The 19,839-nt window shown below is 41.1% G+C and overlaps 2 protein-coding genes across 2 annotated transcripts; both read left to right on the forward strand.

Moving 5' to 3' along the window:
• CCT4 (chaperonin containing TCP1 subunit 4) lies at positions 1-7,892 on the forward strand. Its single transcript, XM_054383871.1, has 14 exons — positions 1-194; positions 913-965; positions 1,218-1,307; positions 2,020-2,128; positions 3,289-3,431; positions 4,089-4,210; positions 4,305-4,437; positions 4,739-4,878; positions 5,161-5,257; positions 5,576-5,686; positions 5,919-6,049; positions 6,156-6,390; positions 7,313-7,426; positions 7,694-7,892. Exons 1-14 carry the CDS (start codon positions 77-79, stop codon positions 7,706-7,708), a joined length of 1,611 nt encoding a protein of 536 aa, XP_054239846.1. The 5' UTR covers positions 1-76; the 3' UTR covers positions 7,709-7,892.
• Positions 7,893-10,054: 2,162 nt separating this feature from the next.
• On the forward strand, positions 10,055-18,925 carry FAM161A (FAM161 centrosomal protein A). Its single transcript, XM_054383649.1, is given in 7 exon segments — positions 10,055-10,174; positions 11,315-11,577; positions 12,012-13,193; positions 13,597-13,764; positions 16,135-16,234; positions 17,637-17,788; positions 18,429-18,925. Coding segments are annotated over 7 exon segments (2,481 nt in total). The 3' UTR covers position 18,925.
• Positions 18,926-19,839: the final 914 nt, after the last annotated feature.

A 19,839-nucleotide genomic window follows, 5' to 3' on the forward strand; every position in this document is an offset into this window, starting at 1 on the left:
GTGGTGTCTTCTGGAAGGTTCCCGGCGGGTGATCTGTTCCGTGGAGTCTATCCGTGTCCATCGGCAGCGGACGACCATGCCGGAGAACACTGGGGCCAAGGCCCACGGTGGCGCGGGCAGCCGGGCCAAGGGCACTTACCAGGACCGGGACAAGCCCTCCCAGATCCGCTTTAGCAACATCTCCGCTGGCAAAGGTGAGGTGCGGCGGGATGCAGCCGTGGGGGAGCTCTGCTCCTCCTTTGTACGGAGGGGAGGCGGCCGCTGACCTGTCTCTCGCAGGCAGCTCAGGGCTAGGCCGGGCCCAGAGGCAGTTCTCGGGGAGCGGCAGCTCTTCCGCCCCAAGCCAGCGTCCTGCTCTTGGTTAACAGGCCCCTGCGGGGAGGGACGGTGCGGGGTGGACGGTATCTTTTAGTGCTGGGGCTCGACTGTGGAACGTGCATCGCTCTGGTCTGGGACCGCATTTAAGTGCGGACATTTCCGTCGTCGCTCTCCCAGCGGGGCAAGTTCAGTTCTGTGTTAGTGAAAGGTGGTCCTATATGAGCGGGTGATTCTTACGGGGAGCTCCCCAGGCCTGGGGTCAGTGCGTGTTGGGGGGTGCTATATTTGACATTTGACGTCAGCCTTGGTCGGATTATTTGACATAAAAGATTTCTGCGTTACCCCTCAGGTTTAAAATGGCTGCAGTCAAGCGATCGGATGTTAATTACTTTTAAAAACAGTTTTGTACTCAGTGTTGATATTGCAGTGTTTCATATCATACTGTTAGGATTGATTTAGCGCTGGCAAAGCAACAAGGAACTGGTTAATTCTGGGAGATGCTTTTCTTTTCAGAAGAGGTATTTAGAATGACAGATGGAGTGCTTGTAGCTCTTAAGATCAGCTTGCAAAATGTTTTCCTTTTCCTTTTCCTAGCTGTTGCCGATGCAATTAGAACAAGTCTTGGACCAAAGGGAATGGATAAAATGGTAATCATTATACTTAAATCGTAAAACATTGTTTACTGGGAGATACTGTGAAGTCAGCCTGGTTTATATGGGATATGTCATCATTTGCTTTGAAATTCTTTCCCAAAATTCATTTATTTAAGGGAAATGTGAACTAAATGCACATTTCAGTTTGAGAAAACATGTCAGGAAAAATATTTTACTGTAAACATCAAGTTAAAGATACACAATGACATGACTGCTTAGAACTGTGTTTCTCATTTTCCTTCCCAGATACAGGATGCTAAAGGAGATGTGACAATCACTAATGATGGTGCTACTATTCTGAAACAAATGCAAGTTCTGCACCCTGCAGCCAAAATGGTGAGTGGTTCTTTACACTGCTCAGACAGTGATACAGGATATAGCTTAATATCTGGCACAAAAAAAATGTGGTGATACTTCACATGGATTTGAGGAGCTTTAGCCACTAGAGACAGCAATTTTTGTGCAGCATGCCCCTGGATCGCTTATTTTAATTGTGAGATGCATTGAATTGTTCCAGGTCCTTATTTTGGTATTCCATATGCATAATCCCTCTGAATGTGTCTTAAAAGAATCTAGCCCAAACCTTCCCTCATCTAAGAAGAAAAGTCAGTGATGTCCTAAACTGTTGGGAGACAAGAGAACGAATTACGCCATGGTCAGGTGATACAAGAACACAGTACCCTGCTCTTTCAAGAAATGTGGACTTCTTAGATTTGATTGTGGTTGGAGATGGAAATGAGCTTCCTGTGACCCTCTTACAGGAGAGGAAAAAGAAGATCCATTAGAGAGTGGATCAATTTTAAGCTTGTGAGAAAAACTTTGGTAAGGGATTTCTTTTACTGTAGCTGTATTTCAGCCAGATAGGTTTACAGATGTGGGAAGGAAGGGGCAAAAGGTACAGACTCAAAATTTGAGATGATTTGATTAATCCTGATAGCAAAGTTAATTTCAGTAGTGCTGCATTCTTGACTATCTCTTTTTTTTGGTACTTGTCAGTGTTTGCAATTAAGTAGCAGTATATAAACTTAAGTCTTAATTTGCCCTTTAGTTAGTAGAGCTATCAAAAGCACAAGATATTGAAGCTGGTGATGGCACTACATCAGTTGTTGTTATTGCTGGAGCTCTTTTGGATGCCTGTTCCAGACTTCTTCAGAAAGGTAAATACATATATTTAACATGAAAGCATAACTGGAGGTAATTAAGTCGTCTTTCTGCTTGCACATGTATAATGAAGTTCAAAGTACCTGTGTTTAGTTGAGATGTGAAAGGTGCTTTGAGTCTTTGCAATGAGGTTTCACTCATGTCCCACTTTTGATTAAAAGCCGTTTCAACCTTTCATTTTTAGTTGATAGAAGAAATTATGCCTACATGATGTGATGATAATTGCCTTTTAAAAACTCACTTGAGTTATACTTCTATTTCTCACATGGACAGAGATAGCAATATGAAAATATAAATGAAGTACAGGACCAGTGATTCTACAAACGTACTGCCTCCCATCTCTTATAGGGGCCTTGTGAAAGGTTGGTCAGGAAAAGACATGAATTGCAGAACACAGTAGTAAAGTTTCTGTCCTGTTAGCTCAGGAGTTCCTTCAGCTGTCCAGCCACATAATGCTTCAGCTTTTGTGTGCACTGGAAATGGAGCACGGGTGATTGGACCTGCAGAGTTCTTTTCTGTCTCAGATCCAGACTTGATGGCAGTCTGCTTAAACTCGCCTTATCTCAGTATACACCATGTTACTGGTCCTCTTTCTGGCCCCTATCTATGTTTACTTTCCTCACCTGGTACTGCTGGACCAGCAGCCTGACATATTCTACTATAAGAGGCTGTTAGAAGCTGCCTACTTTGAAACAATAAAAGGATACATCACAAACTCCAGAGAAACCAGGGAACTTCGTGTGGGTAACCAGTCTTTGAAAATCTGAAATCTGAAAAGCCCATTGCTGGGCTCCTTTTAGGTATTACTGGAACAGTGGCAGCATTAAGAATGTTAAGGTAAAGAAAACTTTGAGAAACACTGTTCTGGGATGTCAGACACTGCAGGGAAATGTGCTGTACTTGGCTGTGAGGTCAAATTATTAGAGGCATTATAACTTTTTTTTTCCTCTCAGCTTTAACAGTAGAAAGGAATAAGGGAGATAAGTTATTCTTGAAGAACACGCTTTGCTGAAATATCTCAAATTTATTCTGACACAATTAGTCTTAAAATAGAAAGAGAGGGTGAGTTAAAAAAGCAAACCACTAAACAAAACCAATCGGAAACGCGCAGTTTGAAATCCCAACTATCCTAACAACCTTTCTATGCTGTCCACAGGAATTCACCCCACCATCATTTCAGAGTCATTCCAGAAAGCTTTGGATAAAGGTATTGAGGTGTTGAACAACATGGCACAGCCAGTTGAACTGAGTGACAGGGAAACCTTGCTGAACAGTGCAACTACTTCGCTGAATTCAAAGGTATGATTGACATTTGAATTGGTACCTCCAGACTATTTGAGCCTTAAGTGTTTCCCAGTTTCTGCTACTGTTCACTTACTAAAAATACCTGCATATCACAAATCTAGTTAGTTTTCAGATATTGGCTGCCTTCTCTTTGACTAACTTGTCAGCAGCTGTGGTTGATGCACCTTAAAGCACTCAAACTGAATTTCACTCTGAAATACTTACTGGTCTTTGATGTTGCCACAGTGTAAAATTTAAAGACGCTTCAACTGAAAACAGCAGTAGAAAAACGGGAGCCTTTTCAAACAGGTTGTGGATGCAGTTGTTCTTCTGAAACAGAATCAAAATATGGTGAAGTGTGCTAGTTTCCCTTCCAATGGAGTAATCTGGGAAGCTCTCAAAAGTCTTACTTTAAGAGTCATAAGAAAGAAATTCAGGTTTCTTCTCTAAGTCCCTACACATATGTTTTCCCACCAAAGTAGCTTTGTTTCCTTTGAGTAGCCCTTAAGAAGATACCAAGTTAAAACATTTGACTGATGGACTGATGGAAAAGGAGCTTTGTTTCATAATTCAGAAGTCAAACACTAAGATAACAGTAACTATTATTTTGAAATTGTTGTTTATCAGTGTTAAATATCTCACTACTTTTTTGTTTGCTGTTAAATCCTTCAGGTTGTGTGTCAGTATTCTAGTTTACTTTCTCCAATGAGTGTGGATGCAGTGATGAAGGTGATTGACCCAACTACAGCTAGTAGCGTGGACCTCAGAGATATTAAAATTGTTAAGAAGCTGGGGTAAGAAACAATTTGTAACTAGACAAGTTTTGTCTCTGAAATCAGCTTCCTGAAGTGCAGGAGTCATGGATTCTTTTTTGTTTTTTGTTTCCAGAGGCACAATTGATGATTGTGAACTGGTTGAAGGACTAGTCCTGACTCAGAAGGTGGCAAATACTGGTGTAACCAGAGTGGAAAAAGCCAAAATTGGCCTAATTCAGTTCTGCTTGTCTGCTCCAAAGACAGATGTAAGTTAACCTATGACTAAAGTGAAACCTTTTCCTCTAGGACCTAGGAGTTGCAAACGTAGTAACACTTCTTTTTTTGTAAAAGATGTGTAATGTCATTTCTATTCCACAGCTGTAATGAAGGTCTGCTGGGTAATATATAGATAAAAAACAGATCTTATAGTTAGTATAAGAAAAGTTCAAAAGTCCAGTATTTCTCATAAAATCACACTAATAGACATGTTTTACTAGCATGCTTGTTTGCTTTGAATTAGTCTATTAAAGCACGAGGAACATCTTGCCAATTTCTTTTTTCAACTAGATGGACAACCAGATAGTTGTTTCTGATTATGCTCAAATGGACAGAGTGCTGCGAGAGGAGAGAGCCTACATTCTAAATTTAGTTAAGCAAATTAAGAAGGCTGGATGCAATGTGCTGCTGATTCAGAAGTCCATTCTGCGGTACGTTAATACCAGCTTACTGTTTGTGTTTGGGGGATCAATCAGTTGTTTGTAATACATGGAAGATTGAAGCCAAAGTCACACTTGGCAGAGTGTCAGTCTGGCTATTAACAGTGCCTGTACATTTAGAAAGCCCTAGTATTGTGTATGTTTTGAGTTTAATGACAATCCCAGTTCTAGTCTGAAGAATTTCAGCACTGCTGGTAAGAAGCATACAACGGGCTAGTATGGTCCGGTTACTAAATTAGCACTGGGGACTGACTACTTCCCTCTTGTTTTTAGGGATGCTCTTAGTGACCTAGCTCTCCATTTTCTGAACAAAATGAAGATCATGGTGGTTAAAGACATTGAAAGAGATGACATTGAGTTTATATGCAAGGTAAAGTGAGTTACATAAATGGCCATTAAAGTAGCAGTAGTATTTAAAGTCACTCCAAAACTAAATACCCAACCAGCGCAAGATTGTTATGACACTTTCACAGGTTTCATGTTCTGACCATAACATAAGAGCAGACGTTTCCCTGAAAAAAATGCCTGTTCTATTGAGCAGTCATATTTCAAGAAAGATTTGGAATAGATGTAAAAGCCGCTCTCCTAACTGCATTTCCATGTGCTACACAGAACAGGACTATGCAGTGTATACTTGCTCACTGCTGTTCAGGTTCTGAAGTTTGGGGTTTTTTCATTATTTTTTCAGACAATTGGAACTAAGCCTGTTGCTCATATTGACCAATTTACTCCTGACATGCTGGGATCTGCCGAGCTGGCAGAGGAAGTCAACTTGAATGGTTCTGGGAAACTAATAAAGGTGAGTTACAAAATGTTAACACCTACTTAACACTTACCAACTAGTTAGCAGTTATTAAAATAATGGGTTTTTTACTACTGGAGTTACTACATATAAGGACATACTGCTAATCCCTCAGTAGCCAACAGCTTGGGAAAGGTGGTGGTTTTGCTTAGCCAGATGCTGGTACTGTTGTAGAACTTGCAAATGCCAACTTGTCTTTCCAGTCACAGTATTTGATTTTATGTTTTAGATCACAGGCTGTACAAATCCTGGCAAAACTGTAACCATTGTGGTACGTGGATCCAACAAACTTGTTCTAGAAGAAGCTGAGCGTTCAATTCATGATGCCTTGTGTGTCATAAGATGCTTAGTTAAGAAAAGGTAAGGTCTCCATTTGGTTAGAGTCATTTAGAGTGTTGATAATGTAGAAAGCAAATTATTTGTGCACCTATGTGAAATGAATCTTGATTTCAATTTCTGTCCTCAGAGCTTTAATTGCAGGAGGTGGAGCACCAGAGATAGAGCTGGCTCTGCGCTTGAATGAGTATGCACGCACACTGAGGGGCATGGATTCATATTGTGTCCGGGCCTATGGAGACGCACTGGAGGTCATACCGTCCACACTGGCTGAAAATGCAGGTCTCAACCCAATCTCAACGGTGACAGAGCTGAGAAACAGACATGCTCAAGGAGAGAAGACTGCTGGCATTAATGTCAGGAAGGTAACAAGGAGTTGTATATGCATAGTACAGCTTAAAAAATACTTAGGCATGGAAAGTGCTTGGCATTAGAACAGAACTAAGTAGAGGGTAAATTTGTGTCTCATTAATGGTTTTCTCTCTAAACTTAGGCTGAGGTAGATTACTAGTGTTGAGGGCTAGAACCCTTCTGCCATGATGAAAAGCTAAGAGAATTGGGGTTGTTCAGCCTCAAGGGTAGAAGACTCCAGGGAGACCCTATTGAGGCCTTTCAGAAATTAAATGGACCTAAAAGAAAGATGAAGATAGACATAGTAGCAGAGCCTATAGTGACAGGACAAGGGGTGATGCTTTTATATCAAGAAGGAAGATTTGCACTGGACTGAAGACTGTCCTAGGTTGCCCAGAGAGGTGTTAGGTGTCCCATCCCTGGCAGCGTTCCAGGTCAGGTTGGATGGGTCTCTGAGCAACCTGTTCTACTTGAAGATGTTCCTGCTTGCTGAAGGGAGGTTACACTAAATGGCCTACAACGGTCTTTTCTAACCCAAAGTTAGATGATTCCTACCTTGCTCTTTTGAGGCTTTAACAGCTTAGCCTGAGGTATTGATAATAGTGGATACTGAAATGTCATACCCACAGGACAAGGAATTTTTGGCGTCAGCAGTAGATTGATGTAAAATGATCCATAAGTATTATCTGCAGTAGAAGTGGCTTCTGTTAGGAGTAGCACAGTGGGATAGTTTCTTTTAAATTGTCACCATGTTTAAGCTGGCATAACTATGTTTATCTTGGCTAATTTTGACAAATGTATCAAGTGCTGAGGAGAACCGTAATATGCCTGTTGAGGACGGAAGAGTACAAGCCCTTTGATAGATCAAAGTTCACTGTCCTGCTAAATCTAACTGTAGTTTGACTTGCACAAAGTAAAAGCTACTTGTTTTCACAGGGTGGCATTTCCAACATCCTCGAGGAGTTGGTTGTCCAGCCACTGCTCGTGTCTTTGAGTGCATTGACTCTTGCGACAGAAACTGTGCGCAGTATTCTTAAGATTGATGATGTGGTGAGTAGTTTTTGCATTGGGCTTTGTTTGATCTTTTTTCCACAAGGACCAGACTCATTGCCATGTAATTTGCAGCACTTCAAAGTATAATTATTGTGTAGCATTCTCAGTTTGGCCTCTTAACAGCCACTAGAACAAAATTAATTGCATTATAAATACTGTACCTTAAAGTAAGGAGTTAAAAGTGACTAAAAATCAAGTCTCCTCAGAGAAGTAATTGCTATGTATCCTGTGGACTTACTACAGCTGTCTGTGGTCTCTTTGCAGGTGAACACTCGGTAAGCTGAATAGAGGAAGTGGGAACTGTGCCCTAGCGCTCCTTCCCTGTAGTCTGGAATATGGTTTCCTCACCAGAAGCACCTGTGTGAATTGTCTCAAAGTCCACAAAGTCTTGTGTGCTTTTACCACATTAACTTAAAGTTTTCACAAAGGAACTGCTGTTTATGAATAAAGATGCAGTAGTTTGCCTGAGTCTTTGGTTTGTAATTTTGCTAGATATAAGTTAAACTTTGTTTGCTTTTCTGTGCTATGTGCTCATACTTACTTCTGAAATGTTTAACATCTGTTGTAAGATCAGAGAATGGTAGGGGGTGGAAGGGACCAATGGAGATCTAGTTCAACCCTCCTGCCAAAGCAGGATCACCTAGGGCAGTCCACACACGAACACACGGAGGCAGGTTTTGCAGGTCTGTGGCGAAAGAAACTCCACAACCTCTCTGAGCAGCCTGTTTGAGGGCTGTCACCCTCACAGTAAAGAAGTTTTTCCTGATGTTGAGGTGGAAACTTCCTCTGTTCTAGTTGGTATCCCCTCATATAAAAAATACCCTTGAATTTGCACTGTAGTTAAATGCCAGCATAGAGCTGCTGCTCTTAAGAGTTTTGGAACATTGTTACTTCCCTTAACTGTGACTGATTAGAACAAAGAAGTACCACCTTCACACTGGTAGCACTTGAGACTAGTATTGCTTTCCCTGTTCTGTCTTGGCTCCTGAAGTCTGCACTGACACCTTCACATAATCCAGAGTATTGCAAAGGGCAGTCTCTATACCCTATTTTTTGTACTCCATCCAATAGCAAAGTGCAAGTGTCAAATCTAAACCTAGTTATAAAAATGGACAAGGATAGTATTACTACAGTTAGGCATGTGTGACACAGGGCTTACTATAATCTCTGTTCTCTGTTGGTTGCTTCCACTGCTTCATGTTCTGTTTAGGAAAACATCCAGGGGTGAAACTTCCAGACATCTTAAGTCATCCACAAACACCTTCCACCCCTCAAATCAGTTTGTGCACCCCAAACTGGCTAAGTCAAAGAAGTATGCCATTTTATAATCACAAAGTACAGTTTTCTAAAACAAGTCATAGAATACACATCAAAACCTGTTAATACCTGAAGGAAATGGGCATGCTTGTTCATGTCACTGCATTATTGGTTGGAGTCACGTTGTTTAGGTGAGCTGTAATGGATTCTCAGCTACCAGAAAAATCCCAGCTGCCCCAGGATTGTTAATTTAACCTGTTCTTAATTTTATGTTGTGTGGTTTACAATAAACATTTTTCAACTTTTAATTCTCAGCATAAGATTTCAAACTAACCCTGTCATTTTTGTCATTGCTATACTGAGATGATCAGAATCCTCTGGGAGACTGGTTCATTCAGGACTCATTTGTATTTGTGATTGGTTGGAGCTATAGCTTTTGAGGAAACTTCCACCACTTTGTTGACCAGCTATTGCTGAAATATTTAACTATGACCCTAAGTAAAGCATTCAGGATAACTTAAATACTAGTGCATTAATTATCTGTTGGCTGTTTTAAAATTGCAAATGATACCTCACCCCCCAGGAATGACCTCTTAGTTTAGTTAGTAGCTTTGATGAAAGCTTTCCTTACCCACCATTGCAAACTTCCAATTCTTGACAAGACTTACAACTACTTGGCGATGTAATCTTTCCATCTGTTTCTTTACATAAAAATGTTGCTAGTGTACTATAATATATAGGTCCAGAATTATTACTGCCTTGCTTCAGAGGTAGAAAAATGTTCCCACTGATCCGGGGTTGCTGTTTTTCTGTAATTGCTTACTTGAAGTCTGGAGTTTAGGACAGAAAAAGATTTAATAATATTCAATTATCAGAGAAGCAAAAAATGTGTGCTTGTCAAGGAGAAAATCGCAGGTTTCTACTAAAATCCCGGAAAAATTACGTACGTATCAGCAGAGACAGCATATAGACGAGCACAACAGTGAACAAGTGCTGAAGATTCAGAGAGGTGATAGAGCCGAGCTCTAGCCCCAAGACCCTGGCACTCCAGGACAGGGCCGCTCAAGAACCGAGGAGTAGCTGGGAGAAGGGTCGCGCTGACTCCAGAGCACCATCGGCCTCGTCTTCCGCAGCCACAAGCCAACTTGTGGCGGGTAGAGCCCGTTCCCCGCCCCGAGCCGCGCGGCCGCTCCCGGCAGCACATCCAACCAAACCGCAGGCACGGGCGGCGGCTAAATCCCTCCTCTTCCGCCCAACGCCCGCCTCCAGCCGCGCTGCGGAGGCGGAGCGGGAGACGGCAGCAGGGCTCACGTGTTTCCATAATTTCTCCGTCGTCTCCCTGCCCACCGACCCCGGAGATCGGGCGCCATGGAGGCTGCACACCAAGCGGCGCGGCTGGCCGCCTCCTGCCTCCGCACTCCGCTCGACCCGCGCACCCGGGCCCCCGCCGCGCTCTACGAGCGGGGGCCGCCGCCCGCCGCCAACCAGGTACTGCTGGGGCCGAGGCGGGTGGAAGGGAGTTCCCCGGGCCCCAGCGGGCAGTGGCCGTTAGGGGTTGTTTGGCAACCTAGAGACTCGGCAGGCCTGAGCCTGGCCCGCGCACACACAGACAGATGTAGGAAAACCCGACAGATGGACCTGCCGCAGCGCGTGTGCAGCACCGATCTCTTAATGAGCCCCGGCGTCGGAAGAGCAGATGTCCAAGGCCAGGGAAGACGCTTGGATGGATCTGCGGTCGAGACCTGAAAGAGGAGGTTTACACAGTGTCAGAGCAGATTAGGAAGAGCCGGACAGCGCTTGTCGTTGGGCGTGGTGTAACTGCTTTTTCAATTTGCCTCTTTGATCGTGTAATGCATATGCTGCCAGGTCACTGCACCACAGGAGGAAATAAGGTAGCGATTTTTTTCAGTGAAAACATGAGCAAACATAGACAAGATTTTTTTTCCTCCTTTTTTTAGAATATCAAAGCTTACTGAAACACTTCTATGTGGAAAAGGATTAGTCTCATTTTTTGATAAAAAAATGACCTTTTTTTTGTTGTTGTAATGTGGTACTTAAAAATAACCAAAAGGGAGCCTTTGTAATACAGACTAAACTGGTTTTAATAACTTCCCTAACTTGTGTCAGGTTTAAAAATATTTACTGTCACCAGCTGCCAAACAGTACTGGAACTCCAGTTGTGCAGAATCATTTCACAGTAAGTTGTGGAAACAGGACTGAACACTTATACACATGATATCTAATGACTTTTTAGTATGCTTCTGGAAATGGGAGGCAGAGAAGGTTCTGCTGGTTTGTTTTCAAATAAAGGCTTTTTGAGGGCTCTGGAGTAATCAGTCAAGGAAAAATTACACTTTACAAACCATTTTTTTCTTTTGTCACATCCTTTTGATCATATTTCCTGGTATAAATATGTTGATTACAGGGCCAGACTTAGGCCTTTTACATGCTTTAAATAGGACCCTTAGGATATAAGTTACTATGAAGTAAGATGATTCCATGCGACTGTGTTAACATTTGTATCTGTTGGTGTTACTGTGTAATTCATTGGCATTAATGAGCAACATTAAGAACCTTGATCACCCTTTCCTTCTAATAGTCAGAAATCTTTACAAACATCTCTTCTAGGACAGTTTTGATTTGGATACAAATACCAACAACAAGAAGACCTGCTCTCTAAATGGAGACTCTGACAAGTGGATAGACTTGTCCAGAATGTACAATTCAAATCAAGAGTATTACTTGAAGCTAGAAGAGCTGAAGAATGCTCACCTGGAGACCATGGCAAAATTAGAAAGTATGTATCAGAATAAACTGTATTTACAAGGAGTACAACCTTTGGACAAGAAAAGTGCTGATCCTAATGCACGTTGTAGGTAAGTTTGGTGTAGGTACCTTTTAGCTGAAGAGTCTCAAATGCTTTGCAGACATCTGTAAAACAGCAGGTATTTTCCTGAGGCTGGAAAGCGTTACTCTGCCCATTTCCTATAAGCAGATAATTACAGAAATGTTAGTTTTAATAATAAAACCAGCTTTTCACCTTGCTAAGGGGCTGTGTAATTTACACCTGTGCAGCAGAGTCCAAGTAACATTCAGTAAAGCATGGTGCCTTTCCTTAAGAAGAGCTGACTTGTTCATGATTAGCACATACTTAAAACTATGGTCTGGTGTGAGTGCCCAATGGGCTTTTTTTCCTTCACCCTTTCCTCCTCCTCACTAGTGCAGTTCAGTTTTGTTTCTAATGATAATACCTCCAAGTAGAACTTTCTGGCTTTAGATCAGCGTCAGACTGGACTCAAACCAACTTTATTTTCCCTTTTTAAAGGCCAACTTGGGAGAAGAGCTCCTATCAGTCTCTAAATTTGCCCAGGTCCTTTTCAGACTCTGACTTAAGTGATCCCTTAAGATCAAGTCTATCTGATGGGTCTGACAGAGAATTAGCATTTGAAAAAAGCACTAATGAAACTGGATCATCTGCATTTGCTAAGGAAAGGATTGAAAAAATGTGGGATGGGTTCTCCGTGGAAGACTACATCTCCCGCATCAAACACAGCTTACCAAGCTCACCCGTTGTCAGAATGATATGTAAGAAACAGAAAGCATGGTTACCAAAGGTTACTGTGCCCAAACCTTTCCAAATGACTATCAGAGAAGCAAGAAAAAAAGAACAGAACATCAAATCAAAGTCACAGATTGAAATGGAAAATAACTTATTGAAGAAGCAATTAGAGGAAGAAGCAGAGTGTCAGAAAAAATTCCGAGCTAATCCAGTGCCTGCTGCTGTTTTCCTTCCACTCTACCATGAAATTGTGCAACAAAACGAAGAACGCAGGAGGTCTGTGAAAGAGAGAAGCAAACTCAAGCTCTTGGCTTCTCAGAAGCCATTTAAATTCATTGAACGAGAGAAGCAAAGAAATGAAATTAGGAAAATGCAATTAAGAGACCTTTCTGCACCTGAAAAGAAAAAACTGTTCAGAGCAAAACCAGTTCCTAAATATGTTTATAGTGCATCTGTTAAGGACAAGCTAGAGGAGGAAGAGCTCCTCAGAGAAATAAGGATCAGAATGAGAGCTGAAGAGTTGCTACTTAATTCATCTCTACCCAACAGCAGACTGGCTTTAACAAATACCAATAAAAAGAAAAAACATAAGTGCATTGACCCAAAGGAAACAGAATGTAAACCCAAGACCAAATCAAGTGTTCCAGATTTTGATCTACTACACCAAAAATTTCAGGAACAGCTCCTGCAACGAAAACAAGTAAAGCACCTTACAGTCTGTGAACCTTTTGATCTTCGTACTCCATATATTCCCTCAAATAAGGGGAAAATTTTGAAGGACATTCAAGAGGATGAAGAAAAGTTGAAAGAAACACGCTGGCCATATACCTCTCCAAGATGTAAAACTCAGATGAGACATTCAAGTACAAATTCACATCTCTCAGGCTTTGGAAACTTTAAACCACCCAAAAGCACAGAATCCACAAGACGACGTCTGCAAGCCATAAGGTGACTACTTTAGTGATAACAGTCTAGATTTTAGATGTAGTGCAAGAGTAGACTTCTTTTGTATTTCCACCAATGTAGTTAGTTCTTCCATGCAGCAAAAACATGACTTAGTCTATTAATAGAAGTTTAAGAAGTTAATTATAGTATAACCCTTACAATATTTAAACGTACAACTAGATATTATTGTTACAAGAAACATGGTGCATTTATCTCAGAACATCCATGGGAAAGGGACAAATGACTGCTGTTCCCCAGGATATGCCTGAATCCCTTAAAACACCATGTACCTTCTGTCCTCTTACGCCAACCTTGTTTTTCTTTTGAATCTTTTCTGTCAAAGTTTCCTTTGAAGTCTTGCTCTTGACTTAAACTGAATTCAGCCTTAGTTTATTTTTTCTGCCAGGAATTCACTTGAGGAAAAGAGAAAGCTGGAAGAACACCAAAAAAGGACCAGAACAAAGCAGAAACAAAGGACAAAAAAATTCCAGAAAATTGTAACAGCTCGGGCTGAGGCAAATGACCCACATCAGAGTCTAGCTCAGATGTCTAAATCAAAATTAAAAACATTCAGGTATTTTGTTGCATTCCCCTGAATGCTGAATTGCTCATTCTACATTGTATGTTAAACATGCAATGTAAAAAATAGCACAGTCTAAGCTGACTTAATTACACATATGGTAATTTATACACTGTGTTAAGTAGCTAGTAAAAAAAGTGGCCAAATTTAGTATTTCAACTGGGAAATTGATGCCTGTTCTATTGATTTCAATCTACATGTTCCACCTTCTAGTATTCTATAAGCTAATGGGGAGAGTCTTGTGTTTTCTCAACTGACATACCAACTAAACAGTAAAGTTTAGAAAAAAAGAAGGACAAGGAATAGTGTAGCTACATGGAGATGGTGAACGGCACTGACTGCTCTGTTGCTTCATGCAGAGACAGGATTTTGGGGCAGCAACTATGAATCCTCATTTCCAGTAACCAGTCAAATTTGCCATAACTGGCATTAGTAGGGCAAAACAATACAAAGGTGAATGTGAGATATGCCTGATTATGAGATTCATAGCTTGGAGTAGCAAATTCTAAGTTACCATGCAAAAATTTAAGGGGTTTAGAATACAGAGATAGAGAACTTTTATGAAATGAGGGTAGAGGTTAGGGCTGTCTTCATAGCTGTGAACTGAAAGATAACAAAAAAGGTTTCTTCATTCTTATTTTACTTACTTGGAGTCCCTGTCACTAAAATAGAAAAGTGTGGATTTATTCCTAATAGAACTTTAAACTGTGGGCTGTTACAAGCAAATTTGCGAGACAATACTGCACATCATAGTAATGATTATTCACCACCAACATTACTTCACTCTGACCAGAAAAAGCAGCAGAAATGGAAGCATGTGCATTCTCATGTGCTGAAAGTATGAAGTGCTGTGGCTCAGCTAGGATATACTAGAAGCACCACTGTGACAAGCATTTGTCTTGGCCATGTGGGCAGTCAGTGACTCTCCAGCATATGTATATACCCACCTGCCACCCTCACCAAAGAGAGTGGAAGCCAAAGCACACACAGGAAGGACCAGTGGTGTAGGAGAAGCAGGGTTTATGCAGACTCCTGAAGAGCAGAGATGCAGCATTAAAGATGCAGGTCAAAGAGGGCAGTGCCTCAAGTGCACTTGCTTTTGCAACACAACCAGCAGATACCATTAATAACAGGAGCTTTATAATTTAAGTACCCTTGGGCAGATCTGCTGACTCGGACAGAAGCAGAAAATTTGAGTTACAATAGCATGGGAGGGAAATTAAAGGGAGAGAGTGGGTGTGTTTACAGATTTGATTTGAATTCATTCCACAGTGAATATCACATTACAGTATTTAGCTTAATCAGATTTCAGGAGTATTGTAAAACAGCCAAGCTTAATTCTTGTCCACACAAAATTAGTCTATTACAAAGCAATATTACTTCCTTAGTGTGCTGCATTAAGGCTGGTACAAGTGCTTAACTTGACGCTTATTTCAGCATAGGCTAGGTAATAAGGTATATTACCATAAGTGTTCTTCTATCAGATAATTAGGTTTGCAGAAAGCTGCCTGAGCGAGCAACAGTGAAGTTCACTCCCTCAAAATGGTGGATAATCTGCCTTAATGCAGAGCATATTGCAGAAATAGAGATGGTAAGGGAAAGAGGCTGGAGGAGACAGATGAGTAAAATACCTTATAGCTCTCATACTCACCCTAACGTGTCTGGCTTACTAATGGTAGAGCTGATCCAGTACAGAGGAGCAGCATCACAAAGAGGTGTCTCTGTCACATACCAGGGATTACAACCCATACCACCTGGATTACCTAGTGCTCACTAAAATGGGAGATACCACTTCAGTTGATCGATCAAGGGCTTCATCATGCTGCTATGTAGACAAACTATGAAAAAAGTGTACTAGGATCCAGAACATGGGCACCCCTCTTGTGAGACAGACTAGTAAAGTAGCAAGATGCTTACCAAAAGTTACCTTACAGTACTGTTTTTTATTTAAGGATACTAATTTCCTATGGTGTATTCTGTGTAATTTTGCTGAGAACAAATGGAATATCTGTGAGAAATCTTCATTAAAAAAAAAAAAGTATCCAAATTGAAAAAAAAAAAACAACAAAAACCTAAGTATAAAAAAACCCCTAAAAATCCAAAGTCATGCAGCCTCTACTTAACCTCACTAGGCACTTATCCAAAGTGATTGCTTCAGAGACAGTTTTGTTCAATACTTACAGGCAAGCAATTGCTATGAAAGTAAGACAGTATACCCCAAACCTTGTAACCACCATAAGATAATTTAATTTTATGCATCTTTAAGTAGGACAATATTTAGTTTGTTATGAGTAGTTTAGCTGCTGTAGAACATTCTTGTATTATAGATTAATAATAATTTTTCTTATACTCTATTTCCTTTAGGAATTACGAGAAGCAGAGAATGCAAGAATATTTGCAAGAGTTGCAAGAAATGGAAGAAAGAGTAAAACAAAGGCCATTGCTTTTTGAAAGAGTCGCTCAGGTTGTTTTGCTTCTGTATTACTTATCTTCAAATACTGCGTAAGACATTTGTAGTCAAACATGTTTAGAAGATACCTGAAGAATACTTTCCACGTTAGTATACATCTGTTTTAATCTCTGTTGCCCCATATCCATACAAATATTTCTAATTTTTGTGACTAATCTTTAATGGTATGTTTGCACAGGGAACCGAGATGGCTGTTATGAACATGTTGTCTGATTCAAGTACTCTTAGTACCTACTGTAAGCTCAGATACAGTGTATTTTTCTCTCTTCATTTCAGTACAACCATGTGCTGGTAGCATGGTCCCTGACCTGTTTTCCAAACCCAGAGAGGGAACTGATTTCCTTGTCATATAGAACAGAGTCACAGGATGCACTGGGTTGGAAGGAACCTCTAGAGATCATCTAGTCCAACCCCCCTGCAGTAAGCAGGGATATCCCCGACTAGATAGGTTTCTCAGAGCCTAGTCAAATCTGACCTTTAATGGTTTCAGGGATGGGGCCTCCACCACCTCTATAGCTACCTGTTCCAGTGTTACACCACCCTCATAGTAAAGAGCTTTGTAAGTACTAGAAGGCTGCTATAAGGCCTCCCTGGAGCCTTTGCTTCTCCAGGCTGAGTAACTCCAACTCTCTCATCCTGTCCTAACAAGGAGAGATGCTCATGTCCTCTGATAATCTTTGTGGCCCTTCTTCTGGCTCTGCTGTGTCAGGTCCATGCCCTTCTTGTGTTGGGGGTCAGGTGAGGTCTCACCGGAGCAGAGTGGCATAAGCACCTCTCTCAACCTGCTGGCCATGCTTCTTTCAATACAGCCGAGGATGCAAGTGGCCTTCTGGGCTGCAAGTGCACGCTGTTGGCTCACGGCCGGTTTCTCATCCACCAGAACTCCCCAGTCCTTTTCTGCAGGGCTGCTCTCACTCTGTGCGTTTCCTGGTCTGCCATCTCTGCAGGGTGGTGGCATCTGTATAGATTGGAGGACAAGTCCCCTCTCAGGTATTACCTGGAGGAACAGAACTGACAGCTGCAGAAGCAGAAATACACAACTGTGTAATGTGTTAAATGGTGCTGTAAGAACGTGGATCAATACTGCTTTTTTAGGGCATTTTTTTTCCATGTCCACATCTTCCTTCTCCTCTTTTCCTCTTCTCCTGTATATGGAGTATATAGCTTCTTGTTAGCCAGTAGGCACAGAGAGCAATCCAGATTTAAACTAGTACAGAAAAGGAAAATCTGGTGTGAAGTTTTCAGGTATTGCTTTGCCATTTTTACCTGTAGTGAATAATCGTTCAACTTGCCAGATGCAATTAATGAAACAATATTAATAGAAACAAAACCAAAAGTATCAGAAGATAGGCATTTAATGCATTTAGGTAACATAACCATTGTGGCTTTCCTATAGAAAAATGCCAGAATAGCTGCAGAAAAGCATTATTCTGACAGACTGAGAACCCTGGGGAAATGTCCAGAGTTTGTTCCAAGGAAAGGACAAAGAACTAAATTGCTACAACTCTCCAGTCTTGAAGATCTTAATTCCACTGATGCCAGAGAAAGGTAGAAGTTAATGAAGGTTGTTTGATGGGGCTTTTTGGCCACTACATACCAAGTAATTAGAAAGTAATTTTTGATGTGTATGTTTGGGTTGGTGTTTCTTTTTAAATTACATATTTGTAGTATTTTCCAGGTAGATATTTGCTATTTAGTTAGCTTTATTAATGCTTGCGTTAGTATGTATTTTTTAATTGTTTTTTCCTGAATTAAATATTATTTCATAAAAGAGAAGAGAGCACTGAATATGTTACATAAAGGATTATTCAAAGAAAGATGAATAATAACATTTTTTATTTGTTCCTTTCACCAAAAATTCTGTTAGGTTGCTAGCAAGTCACTTAATTCTGAATTACCTTTATTGAATTTTTTTAAATAAGCCCTATAAAACATGCTTATCAATATCCATTAGGTGTTATGATTTAAAAAGCAGCAGAAATAGTAAAACTGAAACACATAAGCAATAGCGTTGAGTTGCTTTCTAGCACAAAAGAAGACTCTAGTGTCCCCCATTCCCTTTTCCTTCCCCAGTTCCATCCCAGCCAAGTCTACCAGGATTTGTCCTAGATCACTTGAAAGTAGTTTAAAACCTACTGGAAAATATCTTACCTGAAAATAAAATCACACATGCAAATTGTCTTTTCAGAGTCATCATGGATCAAGTGGAGGAAAGGGAATACTTTGACGAAGCAGCTGACAGCAGTCCTTGGTCTGAGCAGTCCTGTGAGGAGGAGAAGGAAGAGGAGGAGGAGGGAGAAAAGAAAAAAGGTGCTAAAACCTCCTCCCCTGATGGACAGTCCACTGAGTTGGAGGAGGAGGAAGAGGCAAGAGATGGCTTACATATAGATCAGCCTTGCCATGCTGGGAAGGCTGAGTCCAGCTGCAACTCTCACCAGCACCATGAAGAGGAAGAGGAGAATGAGGAGGAGGAGGAAGCAAAGGCAGGCCTGTTACTTAGCCATTCCCAGGATGAGGAAGAGGACAATGATTGGTCAAGACCAAGATCTGAGTCCACCCAGTCCCATGAACATGAAGAGGAAGGTCAGTCTGACCCTGAGGCTGAGGATGCCTTCAGATATGAGGATGAAGAATATGAAAGTGATGATTCAGAAGAGAAATCCAGCAGTGATGAATCTGACTGAAAGGAAGGACAGAGAGGATGGCCTGGGGCCCAGGAATCTATTTCATTGCTGGCAGTGAAACAGGCATCAAAAACTTGGCACTCTGCTACTGATACAAAATGTTGTGACTTTAAGCCTCTTTAAACAGTCTTTCCAGCACAGAAATCTTGTCTATTTTCCAGTAACGAAGATGAAGTTATTAATTTATACTACAAAAAAAAAAAAAGTTCATCCATCTTCTTTATTTCAGTCTTCTGTGACATTAGTGCATAAAACAAACTGCAAAACTACTTTAACCATAAACCATAACCTCTTTATGCTGTGTTGGTTAAGTACTGAAGTCTTAACGTGTCTAGCTCCTTCTGCATACTAGCAAAAGCAGGTAAGATTTTAGAGTAGCATCAAATATTTCTGTATTTGTGGGGTCTCCTCCTGCAGTATTTTCTAGGATAGCAATGAACAGTCCAGGGGGTTTTGTGCCAGACCTCCGATTCTTTTTAGCAGAACAGCTGCTAGGAAGACATCAGTGCAGTTAGAAAATATGGCCAAATTAACTTGCTTAGTTCTGCCCTCCTCTTCCTATGGGGTTTGTCTTCTGCCCACTTAAATTAGCAGAATAATCTCAGAGATGGGTCAGATGAGTGCCAGGGCCAGAAAATATTACTGCTTTTGAAGGAAATAAGGCATTCTGTCAATCTGCTTTGTCCAGCTAAAATACTAACAGCATTGCATTTGCTGAAGCCTCTCTCTACAGAGGGCAAAACGCCTAGAGCACACTGAGAGCAGCTGTTTAAACTTTCACAGATTTGTAATGCTTGCAGACAGTAAGAGAGAAGTCAGCAGAATAACATTATGCTGCAGATCTTGTATTACTGTCTAACTGAGCCCCAAAACTGTTCTTTCAGCTCCGTTTTGAAGAGCTCTTCCTGTGATCAT

This window comes from Indicator indicator, chromosome 9 (genome assembly GCF_027791375.1).
Source record: "Indicator indicator isolate 239-I01 chromosome 9, UM_Iind_1.1, whole genome shotgun sequence".
Classification (NCBI taxonomy): Eukaryota; Metazoa; Chordata; class Aves; order Piciformes; family Indicatoridae; genus Indicator; species Indicator indicator.

What these genes read in the sequence shown, in the direction of transcription:
- CCT4 (XM_054383871.1), top strand. Translation starts at nt 77, where the DNA reads ATGCCGGAGAACACTGGGGCCAAGGCCCACGGTGGCGCGGGCAGCCGG. An exon ending in AGATGCTTAGTTAAGAAAAG is followed by an intron (nt 6,050 to 6,155) that starts GTAAGGTCTCCA and finishes TTCTGTCCTCAG; the next exon opens with AGCTTTAATTGCAGGAGGTG. An exon ending in CTGGCATTAATGTCAGGAAG is followed by an intron (nt 6,391 to 7,312) that starts GTAACAAGGAGT and finishes TTGTTTTCACAG; the next exon opens with GGTGGCATTTCCAACATCCT.